The 15,569-nt window shown below is 40.3% G+C and overlaps 1 protein-coding gene across 1 annotated transcript in view; it reads right to left on the bottom strand.

The window, feature by feature from the left end:
- Positions 1–14,692, bottom strand: part of Lamp2 (lysosomal-associated membrane protein 2) — a 44,514-nt gene extending 29,822 nt beyond the window's left edge. The window contains exons 1-2 of the mRNA XM_013018135.1: positions 14,500–14,692; positions 670–788 (exon numbers count right to left, since the gene is read on the bottom strand). Of these exons, the coding sequence (XP_012873589.1) occupies positions 670–788; positions 14,500–14,563 (183 nt within the window). The 5' untranslated portion in view covers positions 14,564–14,692. The remainder of the gene's footprint in view (positions 1–669; positions 789–14,499) is intronic.
- Positions 14,693–15,569: the final 877 nt, after the last annotated feature.

The raw sequence follows: 15,569 nt of genomic DNA, 5'->3' as shown, positions 1-15,569 counted from the left end.
TCCCCTATTATTCCTTCCCTCCCCACCTTCCCAACTCTTCCTCCCCTCCCTGCTGAAGTTGAAAAGTTTGTTTTCAACAGTGTCTTGTGCATCTCATTGTTTCAATGGGTCAACCTGTATCCTTGTGTCAGATTTTGTTATTTCCCTTCCCCACCCCAAATTAGAAAAATATATATAAAAAAATGCAGGACACCAACATCAAATACAGTGAAAACAGGGGTTATACCATGGGGAAAGAACATACAAAAGAAACAAAAATCATATACTACATTAAAAACAACAGCGACAAAGAAAAAAACCTCTGTGTCCCTATCTTGGGTAGTAAACTGGTTTTTTTAAAGGACAAGTTTTAATGCTAGTACATTTTAAACACCATGCAGCATTCAGATCACATGTCCTTAAACATCTCCAAGAAAAACTCTGAAGAACCAAGGAGTTAGAAATATTCATTGTAATGAAACAGAATAACTACAAGAATATATTTCCAATTGTAACCCCTCTGTACAGTATGTTCACAAAAAATTAAAATTAAAATTAAATTAAAAAAAGAATATATTTCCAAAACCACAGAATTTAAGTGCTAACATCAGTTAATGTGAAATCTGATTTATATAAACACCTAAATAATAAAAGTCAGAATTAAAATCAAAGAAAAATAAATATACTTACAAAAGTGTTGTTTGTAGTATTATAATGTATTGTGAAATTCATCTGCCATTTTGCAGAAAGACAAATGGCTTTTTCTGTATTGTTCAAAGTAAGTTCCAATGCATACGACTGGACAGCTCCTAGATTTAAAAAATAACACTTTGAAATTGTACTACAATAACATATATAAGCTGGGCACTGGTGGCTCATGCCTGCAATTCCTAGCTACTCAGGAGGCCGAGATCTGAGGATTATGCTTCAAAGCCAGCCAGGGCAGGAATGTCTGTGTGAGAGTCTTATCTCCAATTAACCACCAGAAAACCAGAAGTGGTGCTGTGGTTCAATCAATGGTAGAGCTCAGGGGCACCCAGGCCAAGCCCCACAACTGACAAAACAAACAAACAAAACATATATAAATAATAAATTCTATACAGTCCTGAAAATTCAACAAGCTCTAAGATGAAGTTAAGTACTTTTTAATATATATGGTTTTCTGCTGGTTCTGTTTTCTTTTAAAAATAACAGTACTGAAGATTAAACTCAGGGCCTCCCTCTAATTGGGTAAGCATTGTACCACTTGAATTCTACCTCCATTCCCCACCTTTTATTGAGACTCAGTCTCCCCATATACATCAATTTACGATCCTGTTGCCTCTGCCACTCAAGAACTGGGATCACAGGTATGGTATGCATCACCATACAGCATTCAGATGTTCCTTTCTAACAGAATCTTCCTGGCAAAGGTAGCATTTTTCTCTTCTGAATAGAGTGGTTACTCTATTGAGATGCTTTGGTAACACCACAATTGGTAACATTCACCTTCTGCTTCCTAATAATCATATCCATGTTCATTTGTGCCTTGCTAGTTTTGTTTCAGGCAATTATAGTATGCCTTTCTTTCTTCAGTGCTGGGGATAATATCCAAAAGCCTCCCTACATACTACTGAACTACTCTACCACCAAGTTACTCTGCCTTTTGGGGTTTTTGAAGTAAATAAGGTAGGAGGAATCATTCAGGGGGCTTTATTTTTATTTTTTTATTGGTCCTGGGGCTTGAACTCTGGGCCTGAGCACTGTCCCTCAGTTCTTCAGCTCAAGGCTAGTGCTCTACCATTTGAGCTACAGTGCCACTTCCGGTTTTCTGCTGGTTTATTGGAGATAAGAGTTTCATGGACTTTCCTGCCCGAGCTGGCTTTGAACTGTGATCCTCAGATCTCAGCCTCCTCAGTAGGTAGTATTACAGGCATGAGCCACTGGCACCCGGCTATCAGGGGGTTTTAAAAACTCCTACTTCTCCTCAGGTACAGGTGGCTCATGCCTATAATCCTAGCTAGTCAGGAGGCTGAAATCTGAGGATTGTGGTTCAAACCCAGTCTGGTCAGGAAAGGCTATGAGTCTGGAAGTGGAGCTGTGGCTAAACTCATAGAGGGCTAGCCTTAAGCAAAAAAAAAGCTCAGGGACAGTGTCTAGGTCCTAAGTTCAAGCCCCAGAGCGCACGCTCGCGTGTGTACGCGCGCGCGCGCACACACACACACACACACACACACACAGTGTCTAGGCCCTAAGTTCAAGCCCCAGAGCCAACACACACACACACACACACACCACACACACACACACTTCCTGCTTCTCTTAAATAATAATGATAGGCTGTCCCATGGTCTAGTTGCTTTAAATCTATTCCTAAAACACCTGGTGTATTCCCAAATTCTTACTAATATTATCAGGTATACAATAACACTTGTCAACAATAACAATAAGAAGCAATATTGAAAAGAGCTGCTAGATTCACAATAAAAAGTTTCATCGTTTTTTGGGGGGGATCCGGTCGTGGGGCCTGAACTCTGGGCCTGGGCGCTGTCCTTCAGCTCTTCAGCTCAAGGCTAGCGCTCTACCACTTGAGCCACAGCGCCACTTCTGGCTTTTTCCTTTTTGCTTATGTGGTGCTGAGGAATCGAACCCAGGGCCTCAGGCATGCAAGGCAAGTGCTCTACCACTAAGCCACCTTCCCAGCCCCTACTTCCTAAATTCTTAACCTACTACCTCTTTAGGCAGAGACCTTAAAGACCCAAGAAAGCGTTGGGATTTTGTATCTAACTTGACTCTGATCCTTTCACTTCTACATTACAGGAACATTACCTATGAAATTGAAGTGCTCAAGGCCTCTTACTCTAATGCATAGTAGAAAATATGCCAACAAATATGCCTGCAGCATAAACAATGGACAATCATCTAAAAGGTTTCTTCACACAGTACCCAAGAGGTAAGCTGTTTCCTGTTCAGATAGCTACAAAGCCTTAAACGATATCTGAACAATTCACCATCATCTACAGGCAGGGGCATGCTATAGACTGCAGAGAACAAAGTCCTAAGAGGAATAGCGAGCGGGCGTACCTCAGCAACAACTTTCAAGCTGTACACAGCTGTCATGCTCCAGAGACCTGGCTGTTTTAGCAAGCCTAGACAGTATGCTAATGCTTGTGGTTACTTAAGTACTCACAAAGGCTCAAAAGGACTGTGTGATGTAGGTTTTACTACCATTCTTTCCTCCGTACAATATGGGCTGGAGCTGTCAAGCAGATCCAAGGCCACCCTAAAGTTGTACTGAGAATTAGAACTTGCAATTTTTCTAATTAACTTGAGTTTGACTTTTCAGATGCTTGAGTTTTGAGACTGGCTTAAAGTCCCCAGCTTCTGAGCCACCCTCAGAAGAGTGTCTGGGTTAAATCTCACTTGGTCATAATGAATGTTCATTATTGTTGTTTTTGGTGCCAGTCCACAGGGGCTTGAACTCAGAGCCTGGCACTGACCTTGAGCTTATTTACTCAAGGCCAGAGCCACAACTCAGGTTCTTTTTGATACATTACTGGATTTGATTTTCCAAGTATTTTACAGTACTGGGAATCTGGCTTGTATGCTCATTAGAGAGATGGGTATACAGCTTTCTTATTTTGTTGCCCATGAAATTTGGAAGTAGAATGGTGGTTACCAGAAGCTGATGACTAAAGGAGAAAAGAAGGATGGGGAAATGTTGATCAAAGGGGACTGAGCCACAGCTAGGGGCAAGCATCTCTGGTGTGCTACTGCACAATAGAGCAACTATAGACAATAATGTACTGTACATTTCAAAAAGCTAGAAAGAAAGCTTTCAGAGTTGTCACCATAAAGAAATGATCAATCATTGAAATTGAATGAAACATTTAATCTGATTTTTAAACATTACATATATATCTCTGTATTGAAACATCATCACACAAACCCACTCTACAATGCTTAATTGTTATGGTCTCTGTATCACTTTTTTAAAAATAGCCAGGCACTAGTGTCTCATGTCTGTAATTCCTAGCTACTCAGGTGGTTGAGGTCTGAAGATCTGAGGATCAAGGATTGAGGACTACCTCTTGAGAAATAATAGTAGTCTCTTGGAGATATTGCCAAGAGCCTCTCATCTCCAATTAACCCACAAAACTCTGAAGGTAGAATTATGTCGCAAGTGTTAGAGTGCCAGTATGGAGTGAAAAAGCTAAACAAGAGCATGAGACTCTGAACTTAAGCTCCAGTACTGGCAGAAAATTTTTTTTTAAATAAAGCCTTTAGCTTTAGGATATTCTCCTTCCTTGTTTTGAAGACACTTAAAACAATTTAAAAAAAGAAAAGCCTTTCATGTATTAATCATTTTCTTTCCAAAGACATTAGAGTAGAAAGAAGGCCAATTCAAATAGTAACTGGATCAACATGTCCTTAGAAGTGCAAGTTTATGAAGCAGAAGGTACAGGTTGTACTGTACATTTATTTATCACTTAAAACTAAATTCTAGATGGTCTATCTACCCTGTTGCCCATGACTATGACCTGAGAAATTCCCAGAGGCCCTGTCACACTGCTCACTTGCCTCCCAGCCTTTCTGCCTTGTGAGTGATTATTATGATGATGATAAAGGTGATGTTCAGAAGATGATGATAAAGGTGATGTTCAGAGAGGTTATGGTTGCATAAGTCAGGTAATAAGTACATTTCTTTTTGGACAGTGTCACCCCTTCCCTCTCTCCCAGTTTTTCTCTCCTCTCCACACCTACAAGTTGTATAGTTCATTTTCAACATAGTGTCTAGTGAGTACCACTGCTGCATTTGTTCACCCTTTGTCTCTCCATTTGTGCCCCTTTATCCTCCCAAAGATAAATAAAGAAAAAACTTCTTGTCTCCATGTCATGGATTTCATTTTGATAAATATTTTATATGACCAGAGGCACAAAGACTTTGCACCTTTGTGCTCTTCCCCTAAAAATATCCTCCTTCAGCTGATTCTTTCCTTCTAGTCTCCATCTCAAACTGCACAGGGATCACTTTTACTCAGCTCTTCAGTTCAAGGCTAGTGCTTTACCACTTGAGCCACAGCGCCACTTCCGGCTTTTTTCTTTTATTCTGCTTATGCGGTGCTGAGGAATCGAACCCAGGGCCTCATGCATGCAAGGCAAGCACTCTACCACTGAACCACCTTCCCAGCCCTAATATTAATTCTTTTCCTGTTCCTCCAAATGGGCTCCCTCAGGCCCTCAACTCTCTAAATGAAAGACAGGGCAGGACATTAAAACTCAATTTCTAGAACTCAAAAGTTTTAGAAATAGCTTTTACTACATTCTGTTTGTGAAATCCTATTGTTTTGTCTTACAAATTCTCCTTTAAATCCAATCTTTGCCATTTATTTCTGCTCCCAATCTACCCACTCCACCCCTAAATTACTACAGTACCTCAGAAGTACCAAAAAAACCCTGCAAGATTCAGTCCCTACCACAACTTCTTCAAATGTTTACTGGATCTAAAACACCTATATGACCTCTTGCCACGTTTTCAAAGTAATACTTAAGCTAACTATTTCCCCAGAACACACCCTTTAAATCTGGTTAAACTTGTTTGCACTGGACCCAAAAGCCACCACTTCTACCCCTAGCTTCTATTATTCCTGACACTTGAAATCTATTTTCTTCTGCTGACAAAAATGTTCTTCTTACTGTCCCTTTTTTTGGCTGCCCCAAATCAGATATCCCCCTCTATGGATTATAACTCCTGGTATAACTCCTGGTCTATATCACAGGGGGTGAAAAACTTGGACACTTGCTTTCCTATTGTCCTTTACCACAATGAAGGAAAAATTCTAGGCTTTGCCTAACAAATTTATCCATCCCAGACTTAGAATGGAGCTGTCAGTATAAACAACAGCCAAGAGTTAAGGGAGTAACTGCAGTAGAATTAAGTGCCCAGACAACAAGGTAGCAGTAGCCAGTGGTGCCAGCCTAAGTTTCTTGCTTGGTGGTGGTGATACAGTTCTCTACCATGACTTAGGGTATTAAATCAGGCTTTGGAATAAATAGCCAAAAGTACCAGGCATTCTGAGTTACTTTCATAAATTCAATGTTTTGACATACAACATACACAGAGGAAAGGGCACATCACAAAATATGTAAGGAAAAAGTACACAAATATATTTGTGTCAAGTATACAGTTGAAACAATTTTCACCCACTGAGTTCTTTTTTGTCAAAAAGCAAAATACACAAGTACAAGGTCTGACCCTCAATATTTGTGGAAATTGTCTCCCAAATACTGATACCAAAATCCACAGATATTCCAGTCCCTTATGTAAAATGGCATGTATAGAATGTATAGTATTTGTATAGAATCTATGCTCATCCTCCTACTTTAAATCATCCCTAGATTATTCATAATCTGAGCAAGTAATCTAAACAGATACTTTTCAAATGAAAAAAATAAAAATAGCCAATTAATATATAAAAATGTAGTCAACAGCTTAAAGGCACTATGGAAATGCAAATCAATTATTTTATGCCAGTAAATCCTGTCTCTTCTATTGAAATTTCCCAAATCACAATTTTCTTTTTTTCTTTCTTTCTTTCTTTTTTTTTTGTGGGTGATGGGCTTTGAACTCTGGGCCTGGGTGGTGGTGTCCCTGAACTTTTCAGCTCAAAGCGAGCGCTCTACCACTTGAGCCACAGCGCCACTTCTGATTTTCTGGTGGTTAACTGGAGATAAGTGTATCACGGACTTTCCTGCATGGGCTGGCTTTGAACCATGACACTCAGATCTCAGCCTCCTGAGCAGCTAGGATTACAGGTGTGAGCCACCAGCACATGGCTCAAATCACAATTTTCAACTGTCATTTCGCAACAAACTAATTGTTGCTGTGCAAAATAACAGTCCATAGCAAGTAATTCCTTAGTATGAAAAAAGTACCAAAGTCTGTGAATAAATGATAAACATGGGATTTCCTTTTGATAATGTTCCGTAACACATCTGAATTCCAATATATTCCATTAATCAGATGATTCTATCTGTGCCACAGACCCTTATAATGTGTCTTTTATATGGATGTCATCTTCATCTGTCACCAGTGTCATGGTAGAGGAAACCAGATCTATTACTTTTTCTCTATCTGCTATCATTCCTAGTAATGCTGAATACATATTAGATTTTCAATAAATACTGATTACATCAAAGTGAAAATCCCCTGCAATAAGGACATGAAATTGAGTTTAGTCTCATTACAGGAAAGCTTGTGCTTTAGCACTTCCAAAAAATGAACCTATCAGTCTTCTGAATACTTGCTCCTATTTCATATTAGTTTTCACCCAGTAAGTTCTGACATGGATTTCAAGCTAACACTGCTACCTTTTCCATAAAATCAGCTCAAGGTTAATATATTTACAGTTTAGTAAAAAGTCTCTAGTGTGAAATGTCCAACCTTACTGCTACACGTGATGTTAGAATAGCCAAAAACATTTTAGCTTTTAAAGCTTTAAGGTTTTAAAATTCATAGCTGAATATATCCTAGAATGTGTGATCATGGAGCTGAGAATTTATTCTCCAAAGAGAAGGAAAAGTCATGTCCTAAAAAATGACATTCTTGGGGTTAGGAAGGTGGCTCAGTGGTAGAGCACTTGCCTTGCATGCCTGAGGCCCTGGGTTCGATTCCTCAGCACCACATAAGCAGAAAAAAAGAAAAAAGCCGGAAGTGGTGCTGTGGCTCAAGTGGTAGAGTGCTAGCCTTGAGCTGAAGAGCTGAGGGAAAGCACTCAGGCCCAGAGTTCAGGCCCCACAACTGGACCCCCCCAAAAAAATAACATTCTTGCCAAGTGCCAGTGACTCACACCTGTAATCCTACCTACTCAGGAGGCTGAGATCTGAGGATTTTGGTTCAAAGCCAGCCCAGGCAGGAAAGTCTGTGAGTGTCAGAAATGGCACTGTGGCTCAAATTGGTAGAGTGCTAGCCTTGAGCAGAAATGCTCAGGGACAGCGCTCAGGCACTGATTTCAAGCCCCACAACTGACAAAAGAGGGAAAAAGAAAACAAAATTCTTAAATTCAAATATCTCTTCAATCTTATTTACAAAAATTTATATTCTTTCAAAACTCAGACCTTATATGTTCAAAACATAGCAAGGTTTTTACAATAAAACTAGAGTTAGGTAGAGCGAGGTGATAATACTAATAAGAAAACAGTATCAAACACATACAATGACCTGAAAAACAATCTAACAAGATTTTTAAGAACACCCATCCTGGGCTGGGATGTTGGTTCAGTGGTAGAGTGCTTGCCTCACATTCATGAGGCCCTGGGTTCAATTCCTTAGCACAACATAAGCAGAAAAGGCCAGAAGTGGTACTGTGGCTCAAGTGGTAGGGCACTAGCCTTGAGGGACAGCGCCCAGGCCCAGAGTTCAGCCCCCACGAGAGACAAAAAAAAAAAAAAGGAACACCCATCCCTGAAGCTGAAGACCAGAATTCAAAACAGGGAGACTAAGTTACTGCCTGTGAGACTTGTAGCATGTTACCCTTGCTCAAAACTGTAGTTGTTAATAAGGTCTTCAATAACATATAAATCCCTCAGACATGAGTAATTTTCCAAGCAAGTTAGTGGTTCCTGTACACATGCCTCCCTTCCAATAAATACATTAGCTAAAGGAATCCTTGCCAGTTTTTAGGAATGTTTACTTTCATATTATTAGGTCTTTTTTGGTGGGAGTTTGCAGGCTCTAGAGCTTAAACTCAGGACCTCATGCTCTCGCTTGGCTTCTTTGCTTGAGGCTGGTGCTGTACTACTTGAGTCATACCTCCACTTCTGGTTTTTTGCTGGTTCATTGGAGATAGTTTTGCTGTATAAATCTTCAAATCTTGATCCCCAAATCTCCTGAGTAGCTAAGATTCTAGGCATGAGCCAACAGAGCTTGGCTCACCCTATTAAAATCTTGACCTCAAGCCAGGCACCAGTGGCTCACGCCTATAATCCTAGCTACTCAGGTCGCTGAGATCTGAGGATTGTGGTTCAAAGCCAGCCTAGGCAGGAACTTTTATCTTCAATTAACCACCAGAAAACTGGAAGTGGAGCTGTGGCTCAAGTGATAGAGCACTAGTCTTGAGCTGAAGAGCTCAAGGACAGTGCTCTGGCCCAGAGTTCAAGCCCCACAACCAACCAAAAAAAGTCTTGACCTCAAATTTACCTATCTTTGGCCAAAGGGCTTTAAAAAGACCTTAAAGGTGCATAGTACTGTATACCACATATTTACTTTTTCTTTTTCTGTCATGTGACTGATAGCTTTCTCACAGATTTACCAGATTAACTGTTTGTCTTTCACAATTTCTGATAAAAGTTTACTCACTACATTAATTACACTCTTGCTTTTTGGTTTTATAATACAGAAAGGTAGTGATATGACTTTATGCTATGGATATGTATAAAAGAACATTAAAAAAAAACAAGAGGGCTGGGAAGGTGGCTCCGTGGTAGAGTGCTTGCCTTGCATGCATGAGGCCCTGGGTTCAATTCCTCAGCATCACAGAAGCAGAAAAAGCTGGAAGTGGCGCTGTGACTCAAGTGGTAAAGCACTAGCCTTGAGCTGAAGAGCTGAGGGACAGAGCTCAGGCCCAGAGTTCAGGCCCCATGACCGGCAAAAAAAAAAAAAAAAACCAAGACAGGAGATACAGCTTAAGTGGTAGAACATCAGTCATTAGGGAAAAAGCCAAACTAAAGCTCAAGGTCAACAAACACATACACACACATACACAAAAATGCATACATACACACACACACCGCACAAGTCAGTAGTCCAAGAACTAGGAGGCAGAGGCAGAACAATCATTAAGTTCAAGGCCAGCATGGACTATTAGTGAGTTTCTACCTGAAAAACAAAATTACTAGGACAAACAGTTTGAAGTCATAGAATGACTTCATTTTTAAGACCAGAAAGTATATAAGGAAATGAGATTCAACTCTAGTCAACTAATAGAAAATGCTTATTGCTGAGTGGTATTTGGCAGATCTCCAGAATTCTTTCACAATACAGAGTAGGAAACCAACAAGTACTTGCAAAATACACTTGAGGAGCTGGGTGCTAGTGACTCACGCCTGTAATCCTAGCTACTCAGAAGGCTGAGATCTGAGGATCATGGTTCAAAAGCCAGTCCAGCCAGAAAATCAGTGAAACTCCTCTCCAATTAACCACCAGAAAATCAGAAGTGGCACTGTAGTTCAAGCAATAGAGCGCCAGCTTTGAGCAAAAAGAGCTCAGGGATAACACCCAGGCCCTGAGTTCACGCCCAAAGATCCACCAAAAGAAAAAAAGCAGACAAAAAAAGCAAACAAACAAAAAACATTTGTGGATCTGAGGCTATCTCTGATCACTTTAATATGAACTTATGATCAGAATGCTTTGTCACCATATTAGGAAAAACAGCCTTCCTGGATCAAGAGACACTCAAGCTAGTTCCAAAGCTGTCAACAATCCATCGTTACAAAGTCCATGCAAGGATACAGTGGAATAAATCTGTACACGAGGCACATATTTGACTATTTATAATCATATCCAATATAACCAGTGATTAATGGACTAATGACAAGTCTGTCCTTTCAAGTACTTCTACGAATATAGCTTAGATTAACTTTGACAAACCTTTATGCCAAAGTTGTTACTAAACAAAGTATGGCAAAGCCATAGAAAGTCTCCATATTTACATTCAGATTGCCTCAAAAACGAGAGATACTGGTTCTCTATGAAAACCTAACCCTTTCTCACCAAGGACTTCATAGTTCTCTATATTAACTTTTAAGCATTCATTATGCAGGTAAGAGACTAGCATTATTATAGGGCATCTTATTTCATAATGTGCTCTATAATTACTTGAGCTGTTAGCATTGACCTTGAAGCTCCCAATCCAAAGACACAAAAGAACCTCTTGTAAAATAGTACATAAGGTTCACAGAAGAAAGAGGAGTCTATGTTGGGTCTAGTTCACAGTTCTATCTCTAGTGCCCACCAATGAATACCTGGTACTCAGTAAGCTGTAAGAAGTAACAACACATAAGACAGTGTGTTTTCTCAGAGATTAACATCATAAAAGAGGCTTGACTAGAACTAGGAGAAAAAAGGAACAGAAAATAGGATAAGAACTTAATAGTCTGAGAAAGACAAAATGTACTCTTCTTTTCTGTGTGCCAGTCCTGGGGTTTAAACTTGGGGTCTGGTCACTGTCCCTGAGCTCTTCTGGTCAAGGCTAGCACTCTACCACTTGAGCTACAGCTCCACTTCTGGTTTTCTGGTTATTTAAGAAGTTTTTATGGTTAACCTCGTTTTTAAAATATATATAATTCAATTTTACCATTCAGTTGTTAGTATTCAGAGGGTTTATCCTTTTATAAGTCAGGTAATATTTCTTTTTGGACATTGTCACCCCTTCCTTTACTGATAAAGCTATTATTTTCTTTTTGTTGGTAGTGGAGCTTGAACTCTGGACCTGGGTGCTGTCCTTGAGCTCTTCAGCTCAAGGTGAGCACTCTACCACTTGAGCCACAGCATCACTTCTGGTTTTCTGGTGGTTAATTGGAGATAAGAGTCTCATGGACTTTCCTGCAGGGGCTGGCTTCTAACCGTAATCCTCAGATCTCAGCCTCCAGAGTAGCTAGGATTAAAGGTGTGAGGAACTAGTGTCCTGCTGGATAAAGCTATTTTTTAAATAGCTACTTGGTGGACTTAGGCTAGCTACAAATTTATAAAGTGAAACAGGCATAGCAAGAACATTCATGATAATGAAAGTATAAATTCAGGACAGTCTCCTTCATTGGTACCCACAGGTATATACCAGGCAAATAGCAGGTACTTCACAAAGTTGTTTTCAAAAGCCCATTCTTAGTAGATAGTGGACAGTTTTGTAATACATTGCAAGCATATGTGAAAACAACATAAAGAAACTTAGTGAAACCTAGGGGTTAATAGAATAGGATTGTTTGGGGGGTGGGCACTAACCAGAGGAGGTGGAGCTAACAAAGGACAAATGAGGATTAACACAGTCAAAATAGATTATTTTACAGCTATGAAAACAGAACAATGAAACTCGTTGAAATTATTCTGGGAGGGGAGGGTGGGAGCAGGGAGAGTGATATGGAGAGGTTAGATTGTGTTGTAAACATGTATGGAAATGTAACAATGAAATCCTCCCTATAGCTAAAGTAGGCTAAGTAAAAAAAAAAAAAACAAAAAACCCTCGGGGCAGGGAAGGTGGCTCAGCACTAGAACGCTAGCCTTGCATGCCTGAGGCCCTGGGTTCGATTCCTAAGCAAAAAGAAAAAAGCCGGAAGTGGCACTGTGGCTAGCCTTGAGCTGAAGAGCTGAAGGACAGCACCCAGGCCCAGAGTTCAGGCCCCACGACCGGACCCCCCCCAAAAAAAGAAACCCTCTATTTTTACTATCAATTTTGATAAAGAAAATAGCAAGAAAAATTCACTAAGCAACTAAAGACAAGTAAGAGGACACTTACACTGAATCAAGAGCTATCAGAAAAAGCAACCATATTGCATTCTGGAGCTTTTTGCAAACTAAATCTATCTACATAAAATTTGAGTCCTCCAAATTCTGTTGTGAACTTGGAGGTGTAAGGAACTGGTCTTAGAAACCATGCAAGAGGATGAATCTATTCCATCCTGATCAATAAATGGCAAACTAGCAGAAGAGCTACTAGGTTCTATGTGCTTATTTTTGCCTGCTAGTTTTCTACAGTGACCAGTTTTTGTAAAAACAAAACAAAAAAAATCATTTATTTACAAAAAATTACACAAAAGCTAACAAGTAGGACAACAGTTACGTTTTTCTGACTTTCCCTAAACAATAAGTGTTGTGTGTGTGACTCAATTGGCAGGGAAATACAGCTTAACAGATGCCTTTGTCAGATGTGTACTAGTCACTGATAAGGTGCTTTCCACTGTAAACAAGCCTTTGTTAGGGCCTACAGGCTTCAGAGGTTTCACAGTGAAGTTAAGGCTTAGTGTTCTAGCAAGACCTCAGTGCCCTGGACTAGAAGTGCTTAGAAGTATTCTTGCATTTGCAAGAGATATGCAATTGGGTCCACTTTACTCACCTATCCATGGAGACCTTCACAGAACTTTCATTTGTATGAATTATATCTACTAGTATTTACTGTATTAGAAATTAAAAGTGAGAAATGAATAAAACAATAACATTAGAACATTCTGGGTGGTGGGTGATGTCATCATACATTACCAGCTTCTGAAAAACACTATAGTGAAGTGAAATGGGGAGAGGGAAGAGAAAGATCTTCACAGTATTGTTCTGAAAATTTCTCAGGCTCCCTTAACTTATCTTATTTCCTCCCCCACATGCATGTGGGTCTGTTCCTTCTGTTCTTTGATTAAGGCATAAATAGCAAGAGTCACTGGTTAACAAGGACAGGATGAATCTGGTCAACAAGACACACCGATCAAAGTTCACTTTTAGGCACTAAAACCTTTTAGTGGACTATTCATTAGAATAGAGCAGAACCAACCAACATTCCACTCATCCAGGTATTCTTAGGACCTACTAGTAATCCAATCCTTTAAAAGTTAACAAAATCCTGCTACACAATCACAATTAATAGGTCAACTGTGTGATAGGAAAGATAATAGAAAACTCTGAAGACCAGGCAGATAGTCCACAAAATTGAGCTACACAACTACTAAAACCTCATATCAGAGAAGTTGTTTCAATTGAAGCATCTAGGACTTTTTCTCTCATTGGTTTGATTGGGAGGAAGTAGCAAAATTAATAGAAAATCGAACTTCTCGACACTACCGAGTTAGATACTCACTTCTCGCCAAAGTTTACCCTCATTCCTTCAGTCTCCCGAGATTTGAATCGAGTTTTTTCTACTGAAAATTGCTTCAGTTACCATACCTGTTTTCACCCTCAAAACTGAGACCAAAGTCTAATCTCACATCATTCGTCATCATTCTTCATCAGCCACCCTTTCTTTTTTAGCCTCAAATTGCCAAGAACCCCCAACCATGTCCCAAATTTTTTAGGCTCTCTATCCTTTTTCTCCCCCACCCCATGCTCTTCCTTCCCCCCACCGGATGTATTTCATTCCAATTTTCTTTCTGACCCTTCTGGTTACTCCACCATCTTCAAAACTCTTTCTTGATCTAGGAAACCAGGACTCCCCTAATTGTGTCTGTTATCCCAGAATCTGCATATACTGCCCTCTTGAGCTCGCTCCTGACTGTCCTCCCCAAGCTGCTCTTTCTACCCCGACCCTCTTTGCTCTGTTATGCCTACTCTCTTGAAATCTGCTCCCTTATTTGCCACATCTTATTCTCAGAGGCCCTTCTTCCTTGCCATCCCTCCGTCTGGCCTTCGGTAGGTCACAGCCCCGCTTCCCAGGGGAATCAACCGCCACCCAGTATAAACTGCTCAAGTGTGTAAACCTAGTCTGAACCGGTCTTTCAGGTTGTGAACTTTGAACCCGCGCTCCAGGCCCGGGAGGGGAGATTAATCCCAATGGCCCCACAACTCACCTAAGAGGAGGCAGAGAAGAACGAGCCCTGAGCTCGGAACTGGGGAGAGCCGGAAGTACATCATGATTCCGAAAAGCAGGAGGCAGCAGCGGTTGCGGAGACAAGAGCAGCAATACCAGCAAAAAGGCTCGCGGGACGAGGAAGTACAGCTCCAGTGACCACTGACCACAGCGCAGCTTCAGCCCGAGTCATAAGACCAGGGGTGGGGCTCTTTTTTGCTTTCAGCCAATCACAACTCTTGAAAGCTGCGCGAGGATTGGTGACGTCGAAGGCAGTGGGCGGAGAGACCACGCCCTGGCTTTTTGGTTCACAATCACTATTACAGTACTGATGGGTGCGGACGGCACTTTCTAAAGCTTAAGACAGTAAAGGAACTTTTGAGCTAGGTAGAGAGCAGGCTATTTCTGTTCCTGCTCCTTTAGTTAGGAGAGAATAATTTTGTTTGGAATTAAAAATGCATCTCAACGTAATCTATATAAAAATAACACAAAATTGGTCTCCAATCGTCCTTATTACTCATGCAGTTCATGCTATCGATGTACCTAGAAGCGAGGGGGTGGTATGGAGTCACTAAGCACTGGAGCAGAACATGGTTTTGAACTGCACCAATTTACAACACCATTTCTCAGATAGGGAAATTGAACTCAAAAAGAGGAAGCATCTTTTTTAAAAAATACAGGAAGGCTTTAAAAAAGTGAGAAACAAGGATAAAGGGACAGTTATGTGTGTGCATTGCTATGTATATACAAATATTCTACAATGAGATCATATTAAATATGATATTGGTTATATTTGCTAAATGAACAGTTAACAGAGAAAACTGAAGTCATCACATGAAGGTATTCAAACATAAAAATGGATAACTGGAATAAAGTATTGACTCTCAAATGTTACAATCACCTCAAAGTTCTCAAAAACACAGAGTGTTACATCTCAATCCCAAGTTTATGAAATAGAAGGTTGTCAGCTGATTGCTTGTTTTGTTTTGCTTTGTTTGCAACAGGAACTCACTGTGCTGCACAAGCTGGATCTGAACACATGGTGATCATCCTGCTCAACTTCTACAATGC

The sequence above is a fragment of the Dipodomys ordii genome, unplaced genomic scaffold (genome assembly GCF_000151885.1).
Source record: "Dipodomys ordii isolate 6190 unplaced genomic scaffold, Dord_2.0 Scaffold38, whole genome shotgun sequence".
NCBI lineage: Eukaryota > Metazoa > Chordata > Mammalia > Rodentia > Heteromyidae > Dipodomys > Dipodomys ordii.
This window is presented reverse-complemented; position numbering and strand designations above follow the sequence as displayed.